The sequence below is a fragment of the Myiozetetes cayanensis genome, unplaced genomic scaffold (genome assembly GCF_022539395.1).
Source record: "Myiozetetes cayanensis isolate MyiCay16 unplaced genomic scaffold, myiCay2020 scf10, whole genome shotgun sequence".
Lineage (NCBI taxonomy): Eukaryota > Metazoa > Chordata > Aves > Passeriformes > Tyrannidae > Myiozetetes > Myiozetetes cayanensis.
Window position 1 is genome coordinate 11029564 of NW_026086605.1, and position 20502 is coordinate 11050065.

At 40.0% G+C, this 20502-nt stretch overlaps 1 protein-coding gene across 3 annotated transcripts in view; it reads left to right on the forward strand.

The window, feature by feature from the left end:
• The window catches only part of SORCS1 (sortilin related VPS10 domain containing receptor 1), a 278640-nt gene that overhangs the window by 203437 nt on the left and 54701 nt on the right, over positions 1-20502 (forward strand). For all 3 annotated transcript variants that reach the window (XM_050337741.1, XM_050337730.1, XM_050337719.1), the window contains exons 7-12: positions 1687-1805; positions 4593-4682; positions 9449-9628; positions 13839-13985; positions 19079-19181; positions 19699-19775. In XM_050337741.1, coding sequence (XP_050193698.1) covers positions 1687-1805; positions 4593-4682; positions 9449-9628; positions 13839-13985; positions 19079-19181; positions 19699-19775 — 716 coding nt within the window. The remainder of the gene's footprint in view (positions 1-1686; positions 1806-4592; positions 4683-9448; positions 9629-13838; positions 13986-19078; positions 19182-19698; positions 19776-20502) is intronic.

Sequence of the window (20502 nt, forward strand, 5' to 3'; positions counted from 1 at the left end):
TTGTTCCTCCTGTAGATCAGGTTTGTCATTAAATGAAGTGCAAAATCCTAATGGATCTGAAAGACTCCAAATTAAATACTGAGAATCTGGTTCTGTGTTCTAGGATAAATTACCTTCATGAAAAAATTCAAATTGTTTTTCTTCAATTGATAGATTATGAGATGAGCACCTTGCAGTACTTCAGAATAGGAGATGAGGACGTCCCATATAGTGACAGTAGATGATATGGCTTGCATTGATGGCTGTATTTAGACCATTGATTTTGAAACTGCCAAGGCCTCTGGTTTCAAGAGAATGTGGAGTGATTGTTCAGGTCTGCCAGAATGCATCTACCTATATTGTCAACAGAGAAGTAGGTAAAACCCCCTGAACAGGAGGTAGTCTGAGTTACTTTCCAAGTTGATCTGAATTACTCTACAGAATGTAAGTGCTGTAGGAAACATGAAGGTGCTTTATGAAAGGGGTTCTCTGGTGACAGTATGGGGTACGAGTCCTCAGAAGGTGTCCACGTGCTTGTGTATGCTCTGGACCTTGACCGTGTCCTAAATAAACTCAGTACATGACTGTGGGGAAGCTGTTGTGCTCTGCAGCAAATCCCACACGGTGGGGATGACAAAGGTACACTTGGGAAAGGGAAACTGCTGAGGCTTAACACAATGGGTATCTGTCCCAAATTAAAGACACAACTCTTCAGACCCACGGTTACTTAGGGAGTCCCAGGACTTGGGCTGTTTTTTGCCTTAGTAAATAGTCCTTTGCAGCTCTTGTTCCCTCACTCAGTTCCTGCTTTAAGCTTAAGCCTGGGTAGCATCCAAGTAAATGCAGCATGTGAGTGTGGAATATTTGCAGGAAAATGGACACTTGGTGAACAACCCATATTACCAACTGTGAAAGAAGCCTCAGGCTTCCCATGGGAAGAAAACTTGGTTTATAGTTGACAGCTGTGGACTTAGGCTAACTTCCCATGAGAATGGAATAGGTTTATAATCAACAGCTATTTCATGTTATGAGAAGTTACGGTGGGAGCTGGAATCCAGGTGCAAAATATCGACCCTACACCTTATCCAGTGAGCATAAGACACGAACTTGTGGACAGGCTGAGCTATCCAATCCCCAGACTTTAATCCTGCACCCACAAGGGTACGAAGATGTATAAAAATGTACACTGTGTGTTTAATAAAGGATACATTGCTTAATCATATTGGTTGTTCGTGATGTATTCGTGCTCCTGCTGTTGTTATGTGGGGGTAACAGTGCTGAATGATACACTCTTAACTAGGTTTCTGTCAGATCTGAGCCACAAAGCCTTTGCACTGTTCCACCTTCAGGTGCTGCCTGTTTTGTCTATTTCCAGCATAGAACCACAACAGTGGCATGGAGTAATCAGATCATCTATACTGGGCTCTCTCTTAGTAAAAATGTATAGCTTTGATGTCTGATCTAGGGCAGAAATTAAAGAAATAATGGGAGGCTGAGGTGGGTAAAGAAGGAAGGAACTTAAAGGAAGAAAACAATCAAGGCTGGATTTGTGAAAGATGTAAGGGAAAGAAGTTTTGTGTGCTGTTGAAGGGATGATGTCACATGAGTCTGGGAAGCAAAAATGCTGCCTCAGCAAATAGATTTATGACAGCAGGAAGACTCTGTGCTCAGGATCTCAAGTGAATTGTTTTGTTCTTTTCCTTTCAGATGCCCAATACATCACCTGCAAGATGCAGAACTGCAGCGAAGCCACTCGCAGCAAACCCTTTCCAGGCTATATCGACCATAACTCCCTGATCGTCCAGGGTGATTATGTCTTTGTTCAGGTGCAGAACACCTCTTCTCTTATTTTTCTATTATTTTATATTATATTCTTCTATATTATATTATTTTCTCTTGTATTCCTTTACATGTATGTGCGTGTTGAATCCATAAAGGCACTGAGTAGATTGTAGCAGTTTGTTACAAAGCTAATAATGTTCCTTTTACCTCTAGTATCTTGTCACTGTAGGGCCATAGAGTTCCTGCCTGGAGTATCCACCATATACACTGGAGTGCTCTGTGCCACTCCCTGCAATCTCATCAGCACTCTGGAATTACTGCTTTAACCCCCCAGCTGGAAGTGGTGTGTCAGTCATCTGCTATTACAAGGGAGTAGACTAAAGCTTTTTGAGCATGAGAGGGAAATAGGAAAGGAGGGAGGGAGTCAGAGAAAGCACCAAAGGAGTAATCAGGCTTTATTGTTATGCCTCAGTGGTGATTCTAGTGAAAAGGCTGAAGATGAGATGTACTCAGCCAAACTGTGTTCCAGGTGAGGAGTGGTGAATAGATTTGAACCACTGTGGGTTTCATTAGGCTGCTGCCAGTGTCCATTTAATGTCAGCTGAAGAGGACAAAACTAACAACAGGGTTTTGGGGAACATGGAGGTGAACTGGAAATCATGAGGACTAAACTGGGCTTCCAGACAATTTACGTTCTAGCATGCTTGTGTGTGAAAGGAAGTTATTTTACATTGGGTGAGTTGATTGCTAGTTGCCTTCAGTCAATGAACTCAGTCTTAAACACCAGTCTAAATTATCCACAAATAAGTCTGAGACATGTTCCAGAATAGCTTTTGTACCTAGTGTGTTTGAGGCAAAAATTAAATGTTTATGTGGCCAGGGAAACAGGGGCATGCATCACTGTTAAGCCATTTCAGAATGACTGTGTGTTTGTGGCTCAAATGACACTGGAATATTTCTCTTCATATGCGAATTGTTTTGTTACTTCATCACTGATGCCTTGGGTTTGTGCTTTTCAAGACTGTTAGTCTTCTCTGTTCTGACCTCACATTATTATACAGTGTAGAGGAGCCCAACTCTTTGCTTTATCCGAAGTCAATGCTGGGGAGATTGTTTACCTTCCTGGATAGCCCTTGTATTTTGATGAGTTTATCCTTCTTTTTCATAAACTGCTGTATAGTGTTCCTGGTGCTGTCAAATTTTTACCCTTCATGGTGTAAGGAGGAGCATGTAAAGAGGCAGCTCTTTCCATGTTCTCCTTAATGCCCAGTGGGACTTTGCACAACTCCATGTATTCATGTTTGTAACACAGTTTGTGAAGACGTGATTTAATATTTGGTCCCATTTTAATTCTTAAACTTCATAGGATTCTGAAACAAATAACAGGCCAAAGAGATAGTACTTGCCACTCATTAATAATTGACACTTAGATGTACGTAATAATAATATTGTAATCCCTGGAACACACTTCTGCTTTGTTTGATGTAGTCAGGGAATTCACTGTTGGCTAGTAATTTAAAATGTGATTCTTCAAGTGGTTACATTTGTATCTGGCTGACAAGGACCTGTTAAATAATGCACCATGGCTGATGCTGGACGCTATGTTAACCCAGGCACTGTTCTTCAAAGGAGGAATAACCTTAGACCAGTCTGTATATGCCTGGAAGAGTAGATGAACACCCTCTTCTAACCTTCCCTACCTTCCTTGATCTCAATCTAGCTTTTCTGAACTAAAACATTTGGAATGAGAATTATTAGGCTTAAAAGCACTAGGATAAGGGAAAGGGAGTTTATTTTCCCACTAAACTGTGTTTTATTTACAAACTCACAGTCTCTCACAAAAGAATACTTCTGGCATTCCTTCCCCTAACTTTTGCCCAGTTCTCCTAAAAAAAATGTTGAATTGTTTTAGAATGAGAAATAACGCTTATTTTACTTAATCTGGTATGAACTTAGCCTCTGTGTATCATGCATTTTAAACTACTGCAGTGCATTGTAAAACACCTACTACTAAAGGAAAGTCTTGATAAGCTCAGGCATCAAGCAATTAAAGGAAAGTTCTGCATGGAGAATCCTTTGAAATATTTGTTCTTCAACATCTTCTGTCCAAGGATTTCCAAGTACTTTACAAACATTGATTATATTTCAGCAGCACTGGAAGCCAGATAAAATTGTCAACTTTTTACTTTTTTCTTTCATTTTCCCTCCTTTAATAGGTGGTAAAAATTGATACCTCACTTTTATCTAACACATTTCTGAGGTCTTGCCATCAGTATTTATGTATTTAAATAAATGGTCAGATTCACAGAAATGCAGAATCCATGGAGCTTCTCCTGGCCCTTCATATCTCTGAATGCTTAGTTCATCTCGTTCATCTAATGATGGCTTGTACATGATCACACAGGAACCAAAGCTGGAAGCAGAAATAGAAGTCAAGCCTCATGTCTGCCAGTCTGCTGATCCAACCAACAGCTTCATGGCAGCTCTGCAGATAGCAAAGAACAGACAGTTTTGTGGAAAGGCAGAGGAGAGCTCTGGTATCAGCATCTGACTCCATGGCTCAAGTGAAGTCAGGACTTCAGTTTCCCTAGGTTTTCACATGAAATTCTGACCTTTATCTCTCCTTGCTGAAATTGGGATTCCTCTTGTCTTATTTTTCAGCCACTGTCAGCTGGATCAATGTTTATCCATCACCTGTAACGGCACTGCAGTTTTAAGCCATTGCTACCACACTGTGGTATTTCTCTTAATAGCTTTTGTTTGATATTCTCCATGATGATAAAAGAAATAATAAGAAAAACCTGATAATATCTTTCCTGCTTCTCTCATAGCTGACATCAGGAGGAAGACCACATTATTACGTTTCTTATAGGAGGAACACATTTGCACAGATGAAGCTGCCAAAGTACTCCTTACCCAAGGTAGGTTGACACTGCTGGAATGCCCATATGAATCTACAGATACTTACATTTCTCTTCCTGGTCTCAAAATTCCCCTTTCCTGTCCCTATTTTGTGTGAGTTTCTTTTTGTGCTTGCCTCATTAGCAGCTTTTAATGGGAACCAAGCAAAGAGATGTCTCTGTGCGTCTACTTTGTATCTTCCCTAATTAAGAACAATGGTGAATTAGCATTGGAGCTTGAAAGGGTATTTCTGCCTTCTGGAGCTGAGTTGTTTAAAAGACCTATAAAAAAATGTTAGCTCCATTTTCAAGAAACCACCATTTTGCAGCTGAGGTCCTAATGGCTTCTTAACAAAAATAGGATTTCTTTTTTCCTTCTCATTTTTAATATAGTCTGCCTTAAATGAAATTTAAGCTCAAATGTAGCATATGATCTTGTGGATTCTATATGAGGTCTAACATCTGAAGACAAATGCACTCCCAGAAATTAAGCGAGGATTGTCAAAAGGAAAAAAAAGTAAGTGCAAGGTCAGTCATTCCTAGGAGTTGAAATTGCACCAGATTTTGTAGGTGGAAATATTCAAAGGGATATCTCGGCTAATATCACAGCTGACTGTGATTCCTCAACCCAAACGACCTGTTTTTATGACTGGGTGACCTTCATATAAACAGACTGCAGCTCAAACCCAGGCCTTCAATGCCATACCTTACCTACTCTGCTGTTGTAGCCTTTGCTTCTGTTTACATCACCTGAGAAACCAGCTTACAGGACATTGAGGACCATAGCAGAAGCCATGAGATCTTAGCTCTGACACAGGAGACCTATGGTCTGCCTCAAAATTTTCAGTCACATTTAAAGATTAGTTGGTTTGAAAATTCCTGTCCAAGCAGGAAGAAATTACTCTTGTCAATTCAGGTCAAATCTAAACAGGTGTTATTTGAAGGAGCCTTTAGCAAAGGAGTTGAATTTTAGAATGGTTATTGTAAAACCCAAATAAAAATTCTCATTTAAAATGATTCAAATCATATTTAGAGAGACTATTTGCTTTAAACTTATTGTTTCCTTTAGCCCACACTTACTTTTCAGTCCACCTTCTTAAACAGACCTCTGGAGAGCTGGGGAAAATGTACTACAATTAAATTACAATGTGTTCTCAGATAATAGGAATTGGAGCAATACATTCATGTTATTTGACCCAAAGAAAGATGCTTTATCACAATCTTGGAATATCTTCAAAGACAGAAGTGCTACATTTGACTTGGAAAGAACTACAGTGGCTGTCTAGCAGGCTGCTATCAAAGCAAGATAGTCACTTTTATGAAAAATGCGCAGAGTTATATTATTCAAGGAATTTAAACAAACAGCTTCTTTTATGCCCAAATTCTCTTTCATCTCCTTCAGCTAAGAAAGAGAGGCCAAATATGGTAAACAGTACTAAGTGACTTCTGGAATTGAAGACGGAAATATCAAGCTTTTTGTCTCATCGTGTCACTCTTCCTAAACTGGAGGCGTGTGGCTGCAGGCAGCTTTGGCAGGTGATGCTGCTGCTCAGGCAGGATGGCCTACAGCACATCAAAACTCAAATATTATTCTTGTTGACATTAACAGCCTGGTAGTTGGTTTAATTAAAAGCCTAAATGAACTTGAAACACTGTTCCTCACAAGCAGATACCTCCGTATGTGCGTACAGGTTTTGTTAACCCCCTAAATAGTCTTTATTGAGACCTGGTAATTTTTGCAGTGACATTGATCTGTCGATTGATGCTGCCTGTTCTGCACCACAGTGCCACAATATGGGTTCTGTCACAGACCGTGGTGTCATTTATGATAATCACCTTAAATGTACGCTCAGGGTACATTGATTCCAGTTTAGACCAATGCACTGGGCAGACATCTGGGAATACTGAAGCAAGCCAAGCAATTTCTCTTTTAAAAAGACCTGTCTTAACTGATATTGGGTTGAATAGCGATGGGATGGGTGCATGTGGTACCTCTGTTTTAAATTCATCGTCTTCTTTCAGCCTCAGGATGCACATCCTGACAGAAGAAGCAATAACAACAAAAAAAGACCCAAACCCAAAATCTTAAATACATACCTTAAAAGAGCTGACAATCCCAGTAACTCACAGAATAAAACTGGCATTACACATTCCTACCGTTTAACTTGCCAGGAAGAAAAGTTCCCTGACCAAGTGCAAAAAGGGCAATTGAATCATGTTCCATAATTCAGAAAGCCTTGGCCTTTGGTCATTAGAGTAGACACCTGATCAAACCAATGTACAGCATCGTCCTGTTACTTTTGTTTTTGGAAAGGCAAAAAAGACAGAGAGTAGAACTGTATATGAATTTACTTCTGGTATATGCTTTAACAGAGAGAAAAAAGCTCAGGCCTTTATTAGACAGAAGCCTGGAGAGACCCTGAAGATGATGACAACTGTTTGAGAAAGGTGCCTTACTTCACATTCCTCTCCTCTTCAGGTCTCTGTAGGGAGCTTGTTCCATATTAAGTTGTTTTGTATTATTTTATCCCCCAAAAAATCAACTCCCACCCTGAAAAAAAAGAAAAGAAAAAAAAAGAAAAAAAAGAATATTATATGCTGATTGAATTTAATTTTTCCAGTGTGGAAATGAAAAATTCCTGATGTTGGTCAAAGACCTGTTTGATGCCCATATACTGATCCTCTTCTATCAAAGCTTTGCATCATTGCTGCATCTATTGGACAAGGACATATAAAGAGGAAAAGTTAAGAGGAAAATTTATCACCAAAGGCACACAGTTGGAACACTGTCTTTCTTGACTTTCTGCACTATGTATATCATGCCAGTTCAGTCTCTCACTGCTTTCCCAGGCTAAAATTCCTTCAGTCTTACTGGAATCTTCCTTAGACATTGATCTTACAGCATGATCTGATAAATCCAAGAAGCATCTAGTGAATAAATTAACTTGTTTGCTTCTTAAGCATTCATAAAATTGCATGTAATTTTCTCTGGTGTTGATGAAAGTATCTTTTTACCCCTCTCCCCTAGTTGTTACAAAACTATTAATTGAAATGATAAGTTAATGACACAGTACATTCACCAGAGAAAACAAATGTTACTTATAATCTGTTTAAATAGGGGGTCCTGCCCATGTGCGCACATACGCAGGAGTTAAAACTTGAGATCAGAGCTGTGCTAGGCAATGTTGCCTGAAGCACACTGGGAACGCCTACTGATGTAGATCTCCCAGCAGATTCACCAGGGTGACAGTCTGAAATAAGGAGCCTCAGAAAAGCAGCTGTGGCTGTAACTTCTACTAGCACAGCTGGAGCTACAAGAGGATGTCTATTCACAGCCAAGACTAGTAGAAGGCAGTGGGACTTCGATTACCTTTCCTATTGCCTCAGGAATTAAACCAATCTGTTCTTCCACAAAATGAGCCCATTTTCTGGGATATGATTTTCTCCAGTGCAGAGAAGCAAGTAAATCAAGTGCATATTCATCCACTCTGTATTCAGACCTGGATCTGGGTGAACAAACAACTATTCTGAATCTTAACTCTGTGGTGAATCTGCTTTCAAATTTATAGATTAAATTTCTTCATTGTGTTATTATTTTATCTTTACATTACAAGGTTATATCTAGAATTATTAATTCTCCCTAGAAATCCACAAGACAGTGAATTTTCAAAGAATATTATTAACAGAAGGAAAAAGTAGCATCAGCTTCCAAAGAGTATATTTTCTGATAAGGTTCCCAGTTTTGCATATAGAAAAGTCCCGGCTGAGATTCATGGAAGCAGAATAACTTTGGGATATCTGTCCAAACCAGACAGAACAGCTGAGTCTTCAGAGAATCACCTGGTACTAAGAAATCTTCATTTCTTTTCCTACCTCAATAGATTTTTATGGCACCAAAGAATTCAGGGTGCCTGTGCTGGGCAGATAGAGCCTGGGAATTTCATTATAACAATCTCTCTTTGGTGGCTTTTTCCACTGGGTAATAATTTCTCCAGGCATTGAAATACGTAATCAGGTTTAATGGTTTTTTAATTTCTTTTCTTTAATTATGCATTCTTTTCATTGTTTTCTGGCTCCTGTAACACATGGAACAAACATAGTAAAACAAAACCTCACTCATAACACTAATGATCTAATTACAGTTCTCTTCTTTACATCTGGTGAGAATTAGGGTTGTTTTTCTGTTAAATTTCTTGGGGTGTGGTGGTTAGTACTGTGGTCCAGGGCCCTGGCTCAGGTCCACACTGTCATTAGAAACAGTAGATAACAGCAGCACTGGCTGCAGACATTAACCCATTTGAACCTCCTTGTATCAGGTCCCAAGCATACTTGGCTTCTGAATGCTGGGGGAGAAGTAGATGTTTCAGATGCTCCTTTTTTTCTTTTTTTTTTTTTTTTTAACATTTTTAGTATCTCTGATTCCACAATCACCAGTGAAAACACTCAGGTGCCAAAAGAAAAAAATAAACAAACACCTAATTAGCAACCCTTCCTAGCCCTCAAAGTATTTTCATTGAAATGAATGTGTTGATAAGGGGAGCGAAAGTGCTACTACCAATGTAAATGTTCAATTAACACCTCAACAGTTAATTACTGCTTTGAAAACTGGCAGAAGAGAGCTGGTGTAAAATATTCCTAGATGGAATGACTGGTTTACAGCAGTATTGTCTACAGTTTCCGATTAAACTCCAACCTAAATTTATCCCTTGCTCCTCCACAATTTGGTGCCCTTGGAAATGACAGCTCAGAGCTCCCTCTAGTAACCTCCCTCTCTTTTCTTTCCCCAGGACATGCATGTTATCAGCACAGATGAGAATCAGGTGTTTGCAGCTGTACAAGAGTGGAACCAGAACGACACGTACAATCTGTACATCTCCGACACCCGAGGGATCTACTTCACCCTGGCCTTAGAAAATGTCAAGAGTAGTCAAGGGCTGGAGGGGAATGTGATGATTGACCTCTATGAGGTATGTCATAACTCCAAACATCTCATTTCTATCTCAGGAGCTCACATGGTGCCAGTACCATTTCCTCCTTGTACATCAGTCTTGTAATATGCATGTGAACAGCAAAGCCAACGAGTGATTAAATACTTAGCTTTACCCTCCTTTTACTTACAGGCCTGTGTGCAATCAGCTGAGTTTTAAGTCCAGATTTTACACATGAGTTGAATTTAGGTCCTGCTTAATATTATGAAGGGATTCACTGCTGTATTCACCAGAGGATTCTCAGGTGAGGAAGAGCTCATGGCTCTTTCATGCATGGGAAAATATATTGGAGTAGCCCATTCACTTGCTAAGAGGAACTCTTTGTTTCTCAGCCAAAATACTTGGCCCCACAGTATCAGCTTGGACCCACATTGTCTCTCTGACTCTGAAAGCTCCCAACAGTCTGAATAGCATCCTTCTCTAAATTGTTTGCATTTCTGACAGTCCAACCACTTGTTTTATAAGTTAAGCAGAGACAGCAGTTTTCAGCTCTCTTTGTCGCCTTTCTCAGCTCGGACTATCCTGGAAAGTTAAGTAATTGTAGATATGCCCTCTTGGGCTATCCCTTGAGCATGAAAGCTCTCCTGCCTCTTTTTAGTGCCCTCTTTATTCTTGAGACTTTCCCTGAACAAGTGTGTTCTGCTTAAGCTCACCTGTAAAAAGGCCAATTTACATTATCTTCTATGACAACTGATCCTAAGAATAGGACTTTTAATGTGCCCTTGTACATCTCTTGCCCTGCTGCCCATCTTTTACCTCTGGAGACAGCACTCAGCTAATGAGAAATTCCTCAGCTGCTGTTTTGAGCGTCAGTTTCTCTTTTAAGATCTTTTTCAGGGTATTTTCTGACCATTTAGAATAAAAGTCATGAACTAGATATGAGTACCTTTGAAAAGGAAGATGCTTCCCATATTTCCCCATCACTGCCTGAGTACTGGTTCTGCTATATAGTTTTCCTTCAGCTGCTCTTTACTTGGAAACCACCTTGAATTATCCAGAGAGCCCAAGTGCTGTATATCAGTGCAGATGAACTGTAGGAGGATGGGCACTGCCATTTCAGTCATTTGGACATTTTTTTACTATTAATCTCTCTGCAGCACTGGCAGCCCATGGTAAAACTGTTGCCTCTTATTACTGTCAGCTCAGGAAGCGGTTTTACTGAATTATGTAAAGGTGTCCTACATCCCAGAGGGGGAAGAAAAGCTTTTGCTTTGTTTTATTCAGCTGATACCACACAGTAACCTGGATTGAAATTGATGGAATCAGAGTTTTAGTGTCATATCTGCTGATTATCTAGATAGAAGGAATATTGGCTGACATGGAACCTGGCACAAACCTTCCTTTCAATCTGATGTTCTAGCTGGAAGGGAACACAAAGCCAGCCAACGTGGTTTTCCAAGTCAGATTATTGCAGAAGATGAGTGCTCTAGGGGTAAATGGAGATGAAGACAAGAGAAGAAAAAATCCATGGATAAATTAAAAGGAAGTAGAGATATTTTAAAATGAGTCCTTATGTGGTGGTAGCAGCATGTTTAAAAAAGAACGATTATTTGAGAAGATGCCAGAGAAAGGCCTGTTTAGTGTGCATGTGTCTGTATGCATGTTTGTCGGATGTTAGAAGGAAGATCTTCTGGTTGCATTGTAGTGAACATGTTTGTGTGTGTAATTCCTAAACTGATTCTAGGTCAAGGATTAATCTGCTCAATGCTGATTAACAGGGAATTGCACTGGGTACAAAGGCAAAATAAAAATTGTTTCTTGGTGTCTCCCAGAGTTCTTTTCACAAAAAGGCTGTCCTAGAGGCCATCTTCTAGAGTAAAGGAAGAGCTAAAATCACTGACCACTGGGTCTGAGTACCCTTTCTGTTTCCTGTGTCTCTCCAGTGATGTGGTATGGCTCTGTTGGACTGGTCCACAGCAAGACAGTTCTGCCTGTGGGAATCCAGGACTGAAGTGATAACTATGAGAATATGTGTCTATAGCTATGGTGTATATGACTATTACTCTAGGACTTGTTTTCTTATAGCAGTATGTATCTTGGCTGAGGAGTATATGTTTGATGTATGAAGGCGGTGATGGAGAGTGAGGAATGTCATTTGAGTTGTACGTTCCAAGTGTCTTGCATGAATCTTTCTGGGAGTGTAGACCAACATTTGTGTCTGCACACAATGCATTCAGAGTGGTGAGGGTTGTCTACAGTTCCTGTGTGGGAGCTGATGGAGTGCTCTTCTCTCTGACCACTGGTGGTCACGCACTCCTTACATGGGTCTTTCTCTGTTGTGAACAGCAGGGATGACCTGTGTGTGTCATGGCTGTGTCTATGCAGTAGGTGTATCCCTTCCTACTGAGAGCACACAACCACGTATAGTGTGTGCAGTCTTTTTTCAAGATAAAGCTATCTAAGACTGACAGTATAACATAACTTTTCTTTCTCAGAAAAGGATTCTGAGTTCCAGCCCATGACTAGAATCATAAAAAGAAAAATTCACAGGATTTCAGAACACATTTATCACCTGATATATAAAACGCTCTTTAATCATTTATGGCCAGCATTTCACAGGGACTATATAATAGAACTATTTCAGGACAACAACAAAGCAAAGTACAAATGGAATATAGGCTCTAGCCTCTGGTAGTAAAGACAGAACTATGTTATTTTTCCAGCCCTGTCTATTCATGCAATATCACTGGGTGACAGAGTATCCTTGTCTTTTCAGGGTGCCTTTCTACTGTGACAAAGAAATCCAGAATACTTAATTGGGTAGGAAAAAAAAAATCCAGCAAAGAAATTGAAAAGGTTATCTTTTTTTTTTTTTGATTATATCAACAATAAATTACTTAACTACCTAATTTAACAACTATCACCCGTTATAGCAAGTCATGTCAAAGTCTTTGTGCAACTTCAAGTGAAATTCAGTGCCATTGCTCAGGCAGGAGGGTACTATTGCAAATGACTAAGTACATCAATATTCTGTACAAAAGCACTGTACACTAGTAGTCTCACAGCATGTGACTAAAAGTGCAGTAAGGTCCTGTTCACTGTAGCAACCAAATCCATCCATGTAATTAAATCAGTTGAGCTGGAAAAAGCTCTGAATCTGCTGTGTAACCGTTTCCCATGTGATGCCATTTAAGTAATAATCTCTATGAATAAAAAGTCTTGATGAATGATTCTGTCTGCTGGTTCTACATCATAAGAAGAAATGAGGTGGATGACTGAACAGACTTGCTGGAAACCAAAAAGTTTCTCACTTTCCCTCTCCTTCTCCTGATTTCACTTCCCTTTTTATTGCTGCACTCAGATTGCAGAATGACAGCCTAAAAAATTCATTCGCAAGCTGCAGGAGCTATTGGGCTATTGATTTTCAGTGTGCTGAGAAGATGGGAACATTCTGCAGTGTGAGTTGTGGTTTGAGGCTGACTTTTTTTCTCCCCACTAAGATACTTTTGGGCTTGTTTCCAATGTGAATCTGTTAGCATCTTGTCTTTACAAAATCCTCCTGCAGGTTTATGGATTGAAACTGTTGGGTAAAACACTGGGAAAAATAAAAAGTTGAGGATCTCATTGCTAGCTCTACAACTAGCATTCTGGGTGGCCTTGCTTGAGTCACCAGTGCTTTGGTTTCCTCAAAATACAAAACCACAATAAAAACACATCTGCGCCCCAGGTTATCCCATTGAAAAACTCATAATTATGAAGCACACTGGGATCCTTGGAGGAAATGTCTGAAGAAGGCTGAACAGGAATAGAAGCACTGAACTGCAAGTTTTTGTGTGTGTGTTGCTGTTTTCTTTGCAAACTCAAAATTGCCACTGTGTCCAGCTACTGTACAGCAAGAGACAACTAATTGCCCTGTACATATTTCATCTTTCAGGGGAAGGATGCCCACACAGTTGAGAGATTGTCGCTTTACAGTGACACTTTACAGTGACATTCTTACTGTGCTCTCATGATGACTCTGAAATACAAGCTTTCTTTCCCATTTGTCACCTTTGCACCTGTGATGATTTTAGCTTCTCTCTAGCACCTCCACTTGTCTTCCTGTGATGTACCTTGAGAATTCTTACCCTGACATTGACAACACTGACACATCCACGAGAGCCCTGTTGGGTTTGACGGGGAAAGAGGGACACATGCACAGAACCTGCATGGACTTGATCTATTTTTCAGCCATGTCAATTTTTCCTAGGTAGCAGGGATAAAGGGAATGTTCTTGGCTAACAAGAAGATTGACAACCAAGTGAAAACTTTCATCACCTACAATAAAGGGAGAGACTGGAGTTTGTTGCAGGCTCCGCACACGGATCTGAGAGGAAATCCCATTCACTGTCTCCTAGTAAGTACCTGAGGGGGAAGCTTGGGGGCATGGTAATATCCAGAATAACATTTTCCTACCAGGTAACCCAAGAAAGAAAGGGTAGCTCCCCTCCCCTCTCCATGCAGTGTGTCTCATGGAGTGCAGTACGTCAGGCTGGGGCTACCAGGGGGTAGGTGTTGCAAGACGTGGCATTGTAATTTATCTTAATTTATTTTAATTTCTGGAGCAGAAGTAAGCATCGTGGATCAGCTTCCTTCTGCACAGCTAATGGTGTCCCCTTAAACAGCAGGTGAACTGGATGCCGTGTCTGCGCAGTTGATTCTCTGGACACTAGATGGGAGGCGTGAGCTGTTGTAGCTCAGGAATTTCAAGGCATCTAATAACTATAGACAGGCACAAAGGAAAATAGATCTCTGATTTCTTTCAGGCCGCTCTGTTGGCATTAATATTTATTAACATATATCATTTTCTCTTTGAGCTCAGAAGTGAGAATTGACATATTCATCCAAATATATATATAGCTTTATGTTGATGTAAATTGTATCTGTCTTTGTACTTATTGATATAGATACACATATATTTAAGTCTTTAATCATCATTATATGCAAACAGTTTCCAAGAGGGAAAGTGAAATATAAGCAATGTGAATATAATTGGAGATCTGTATCAAATTAGAAAACTTAGACTTATCTTGACGTATTTTTCAGCCAGTGCGATCTATACTCAGGAGTGGGATAATACTCAGAACCCCTGTATTGGGATTCTCAATAGCTTTCATATTACACAAATTCTAACATTTTTCCAGGCAGAGGCAGGGACACTATTTGGACAACTCTTCCTCCTTCTGTCCTGTACCTGAATGTTGCTTTCCATCAAAAAAAAACAAACAAACAAAACCCAAAACAAAACAACAACAACAACAACAACAACAACAAAAAAACCACCCAAAAAAAAACCAGAAGAGAAAAAGTTTTTCATTTTGAGACTGTTAGAATCTGAATCAGAATTACATTTTGTAGTCGAATGCTACACTAATCTCTTAAATGAATATCATGCGCTACTGCAAGAGCAAAGAATAAATATTTGAAGCTGTTCAAATAATTGATTTTTTGATTAAGCCAAAATGCAAGCCTTGTATTTTCTGTCCAGTTTGGAAAAAATAAATAGGGAGGACTAGGGGTCAGACAGAAGAGTTATTTCAGAGCATGACTAAATTTGTTTGGGTTGGTGTTCTTCTCTCAAGTTTTTAAAAATTGTAACTATGTGCATTTTTAATTAGATCTTTGAATGAGGTAAAAACCAAAGAAGATGACATTCAGAAAACTTTGCAGATGTAAAACAATGTAATTTTCTGGAAGAGACTATGTAAAGAAGCCATTGTGTTTCAAATAGATTGTAAATCTAGTTTTACCTCAAATGAACATATTTCATAAAAACCCCATACCTTGACCTTTTCAAATTATAACTAATTTTATCAGACACACAAGATTTTTCTTATATGATATGACAGTATAATATTTTAGGGGGCTGGCAAGACAGATCCTGCTTTTCCTTGTGGCATAGCTATGTGAATTCTTAATAGTCCCTTGTATATCTAGCCTAGATCCCATCCTTGCACCATGGCAGATACTAATGCTTTCCCACTGCTGGTTTTCTGATAAATGTCTCTAGCACTAGCTCAGGACACAACAATGACCATATGTTCCAGAGAGTTGTTAGAATGGGATCTGCCGTTTCCCAGAGTGACAGGATGGTTCTCAGCCTGCTGTGTCCTCTGTGCAGCTGGTCTTTAAACCTAAACTCAGTGAGAGTTAAACCAGGAATAAGTACATAGCAGCTAAGTTGGCAGCTAGGGCGGTTAAGAGGGAATCTGGTTGAAGCACAAGATGAACCAGACAGAACCCTCCCTCTACTGACAGTTCGCTCAAGGTGGTTTTTTCAAAGCGACTCAGAACTTCTTTACTTTTTTGTTTTTTTTTGAGACAGCTCTGAATAATGAGGATGGAGGAAAGCAATGAAATTTCATCTAATCCCAAGGTTTTGTTTTTCTTGCTTATACCACTTGTTTTCTAAGATGAATAACACTTAATCTTCATAAAATAGCTGCCAATATATTTTATCCAAAAGATGCCGGTTTAGTTTGATACTTATCATGTGTTGTGAAGTGGTTAGCTGAGGAGTAATTCTGTCTGATAAGAAATGGGCATCTACACAGGAGAGTTAATCAATTAGCTTTCAAGGATGGACTGGTGGTTCAAACACTGGGCTGAATTGCAGGAGAATCTTGATTCAGTTTTTAGGCAGGCCTATCTCCAATTTCCTACGTGACCTTGGGCAAGTCATTTATTTTCTCTCTGTCTCGCTTCCCACATTTTGTTTGTCTTGTCCATATGGATTATAGGGATTTCAGGACAAAGACCCTCTTCTATGTAAGGGGGATACATTCATGCCATCTGCTATGGAGTAGTTTAAGCATCTAAGGGAGGTGTTTTGAATAGCTCTCTTGGAAGTGTTTATCTCTCTACATTGCTCCTTGCTATTGCAGGTGAGAAAATATAGTGACTAGGTTTGGGAATGGTGTACAGCATCATCCTTATGTTTTAATACTTTGTCCCACTTCTGCTCAGGTACAGCCACTAGTAACTGGTTTATGTGTTTTATGCCATTGGAGACAGTTCAGGTGGGCTTTGCAGAACAGCCAAGAAGTGGGGTTCTGCATATTTATGAGAAATCTTACTAGGGATGGAGGAGAACATAAAGAGGGGGACATAAAAGTTCTGGCTTGAAAATATTAGGAAGCCAGTAATGAACTCGAGCAGAATTGTAAAAGCTAAGGCAGTGAGCAGAGCAATGGGCTATGCCACCTATGCTTTATCTTCCACCTAGGTTTTAAATACTCCAAGCTGTGGTCTTCTTTCCCTTAGTGGCGGTGCTGCAGGTAGCACAGCTGGGTACTGGGCAATGATAGGGAAACCCAAAGCTGTTGTTTCTGGTGATAATAATGATTTCAGTAGCTTGTTGGTAACAACAAAAGGGATAGAGACAAATGATGAAAATTCTGAAAAACAGAGTGAGATGTCTGTATGTGAATTAAGCTGTGGGAGCTACTGGAGGAACACAAAGGAATCAACATGATGGAACACAAACCAGCTGGAAAAATACCTGTTGATGAACTCTGTAAGGACAGAGATGGAGAAGGTGTATATCAGAGATGAGGAAGAGAATGCTAACACAGTGAGGATGTGGGATGGCCATGGACAGTAATTTTAGGTGTTTGGCTAGGAGCAGAAAGGCTGGTTTTTACACCATACCCAGTTGTCACTAGAGACTAAGCATTACTGCACTCCAACCAATAAGAAGTCATGCCACTGAAAAGATCATCTGTCTACTTAGACAGATGGCCTGGATTTTAATATTTGAGATGTATGTTCCATTTTTATGTTCTGTATCTGTGAAATGAGACTAATTTGAAAGAAAACCTCTGGTAGCACAACTATTTGAGTCTAACAAGGTCTCATCTGAGTTGGGAACAGGCTGAGTTGCCATTTGCTTCTGTCTTCAAAACGCTGAAGTGGGCTTGGAATATGTGAATATTAAAAATATGTTCTCTATTTAGTCTTCTCACAGCTGATAAAAATGTAAAAGGAAAGAACTCATGCTCTTGCAATGCTTTTCCACTTCCTGCATTCATGTCAGCTCAATTTGTTATCCACTCCCTCCCGGCGCCCCCGGGCTGCTCCAGCGGCTGCCCTCGCAAGGCTGTCAGTTAGAGTTAGGCTGCTCAGTACATTCCACTTGGCAGATTGTGTTCCCTTCTGCACAAACCATGTCCCCTTTTCCTGTTTCACATAAGTGAGAGCTCCCATCCCTCCTTACCACCCTCATTTGCCTTTGCCAAAAGAATTCTGCTGTTTTCCACAGGGGAATTTTCGTTTCAGAGTCATAGTCACCTGCTCTGAGATGGGATGGATAAGTGGTCTTCCTCCAGTGACCTATGGGACTAGGTCTCCTGCAGGGGGTGCCTGCCAGACTCTTGGGGATGCAGATCTAGCCTTTAGGCAGCTGGTATTAGACGGAAAAACCTGCCTCCTTAGAGTCTGAAGGCCCTTCTACATGACCTCTCCTTCTCATCTTACAGAGCTGGGCAAGCTGTAGCATGGGCTTTGTTCTAGTTGTATTCCTGTGTGATGTCCACCTTGACTGGGTCAGTTTGCTTTAGGTTTACTTTCCAGTATTTTTTCCCCATCTCTTCCCTTAGCATGTTTCATGAAAGGGTCCTCATGAGGTTTGGCAGAAAAAATACAGAAAATAAAACCCAGGCAAAGGAAATAATTATTAGGAATTATTTCAGAAATTATGACACTGCAGATTTGGAGGGAATTGTAATGACAGTTTTAGAAATCTGCCTGTCTGACTTACTGTCTTGCTCAACTGATTTATTCTGTATCATTCCTGTCTTCTCTGAGTACCCAGCATACAAAATCAATAGAAAATAGGTGAGGTTTCCATGGGTGTATTTGTATTGAAATCTTAAAGGTCACATCCAGATGGGTGATGAAGCATTGTTTTAAATAACTTTTAAACTAACACTTTCCAGTCTTGATATTTCTTTGTACTTATTGCAGTGCAGTGCAATTCAAAAAGAAAGTGTCAAAAATGGTCAACAAATGGTTGTTTTTCCTGACTAATAAGTGGTGAATCAGCGTCACACCGATAGGGTTATGTTACTTCTTGTTGCAGAGATAGCTTGGGCACTGCTGCTTGGAGAGTCATTTTATACCTGCATCCTTGTTTGCTTCTCGCAGAGGTAGGAGTCAGAAGAGCTGGGTAGTCCCTGTCACCACCTACCCTTGCAAGCCTGGTTCCCTCCTTTGAGGGTACAACCTCAAAGATCTTGTCCTTGGGAGAGAGTTTCAGCCTGGTGAATCCATTTCCCAGTGGGAACAGGTTGTGTCACAAAATGATAGCCAAGTGACTGTTTCTTTCTAAGAGTGATTGAATGCAATGATTAGGATGAAATACAGAAGGACACTCTGTGTTTCTAAGCCTGTAGAAATAGGTGCATGCATGGTTGGATCTGCTTTTTACTTTTATTTCCCCTTTCTCCATAGCCCTATTGCTCCCTTCATCTTCACTTGAAGGTCTCAGACAACCCCTACACCTCAGGAAACATCGCCAGCCGAGACACTGCCCCCAGTATTATTGTAGCTTCAGGTATGAAATGTTTAAAGATTTCCTGTGAGTGATGTGCAAACGTTGACAAAATGTGAATTTTGTAGAGTGTGTTGAGTGGTTGTGGGGTGTCATACCACCAGTATTGGGAAAGAAGGCTGGCTATCAAATCAAAGTCCTTATGGACCTTCAACTTGTCATATGGTTTTTCATGGAAACTGGCCTTCAAGACCAGGGAGATCACGTCCAGTCCTCTACACCTGGGAACATAAGACTCAAATCAGGGCATTTTGTTTGAGTTGGAGGTGTATAGAGTTGTATGCGTTTGGTCTTATATATATTTTTTCTTCAAACTGAAATCCCCTTCCCTCCTCTTTTCCCCTTTCTTTTCCCCGCTTTCCCCTTCCCCCTACCCTTCCCCCTTTCCTTTTCCCTCATTATCCTCCCAAAACTAGAAGTTCTGTAATTACAAAAGGTGAATAAACACTTTTACTCTCCTGATTTGGTAGTTCTAGTGTTTCTGAGAGTGTTCCATCACTAACTAATGATCTTCTTACAGGTAATATAGGCACTGAACTATCAGACAATGACATCAGCATGTTTGTTACTTCTGATGCTGGGAACACTTGGAGGCAGGTAAGAGACACAGAATCACAGGTTTAAGTATTAATCATTGGAAATTGTCATTAAAGTAGATTCAATCTGTCACTTTATTTTTGTTTCATTTGCAAATCTTTACAAAAGAGTAAACTGCTTCTGAAAGGCACAGAAATGCTTAAAGAAAAAGACTATGTTGTTAGACTTCATATTACAGAAAATTATTTTTGTAGTTCTACTCAGAGTTTGACTTCAGTTTAACCCCGTGGCAAAGAGAACAGCATAAATTATGGATATTAAGGGGAGAGAATGTGTTGCCTTTTAATGTTGTACATCCCTTGTACCAATCAAACCATTTTTCTCTTCATCCATGATTATAAAAACTGGTCTACTTTTCCTCACTCCATATGGGATTCATTGCACCTGCGCTGAGTTGTCCAAAGTTCACTGTCCATATAAACAGGTTATTTTGCCTTGTTCTTAAACTAATGGAGAAAAAGACAGAATTAAGTTCACTTTGTTAAAGCTACCTTCATAAAGCCATCTCTTCTTTAATTGTGGAAAGAGACTGAATGTTGAAGTTAAAGTTCCTAGTATTTAGTGGAGTCCCACTTGTTAAGAAATATGCTGTAATGTGTTTATCCTCAGATCAGGAAATTCCATTACTCCTATTTTTTGAATGGGATATCAAGTCATGCAGAGAAAGAATGGCTTTCTCAGACTGACAAATGCTGCTATATAGACCGGAGGGCAGATGTTTGCAGAG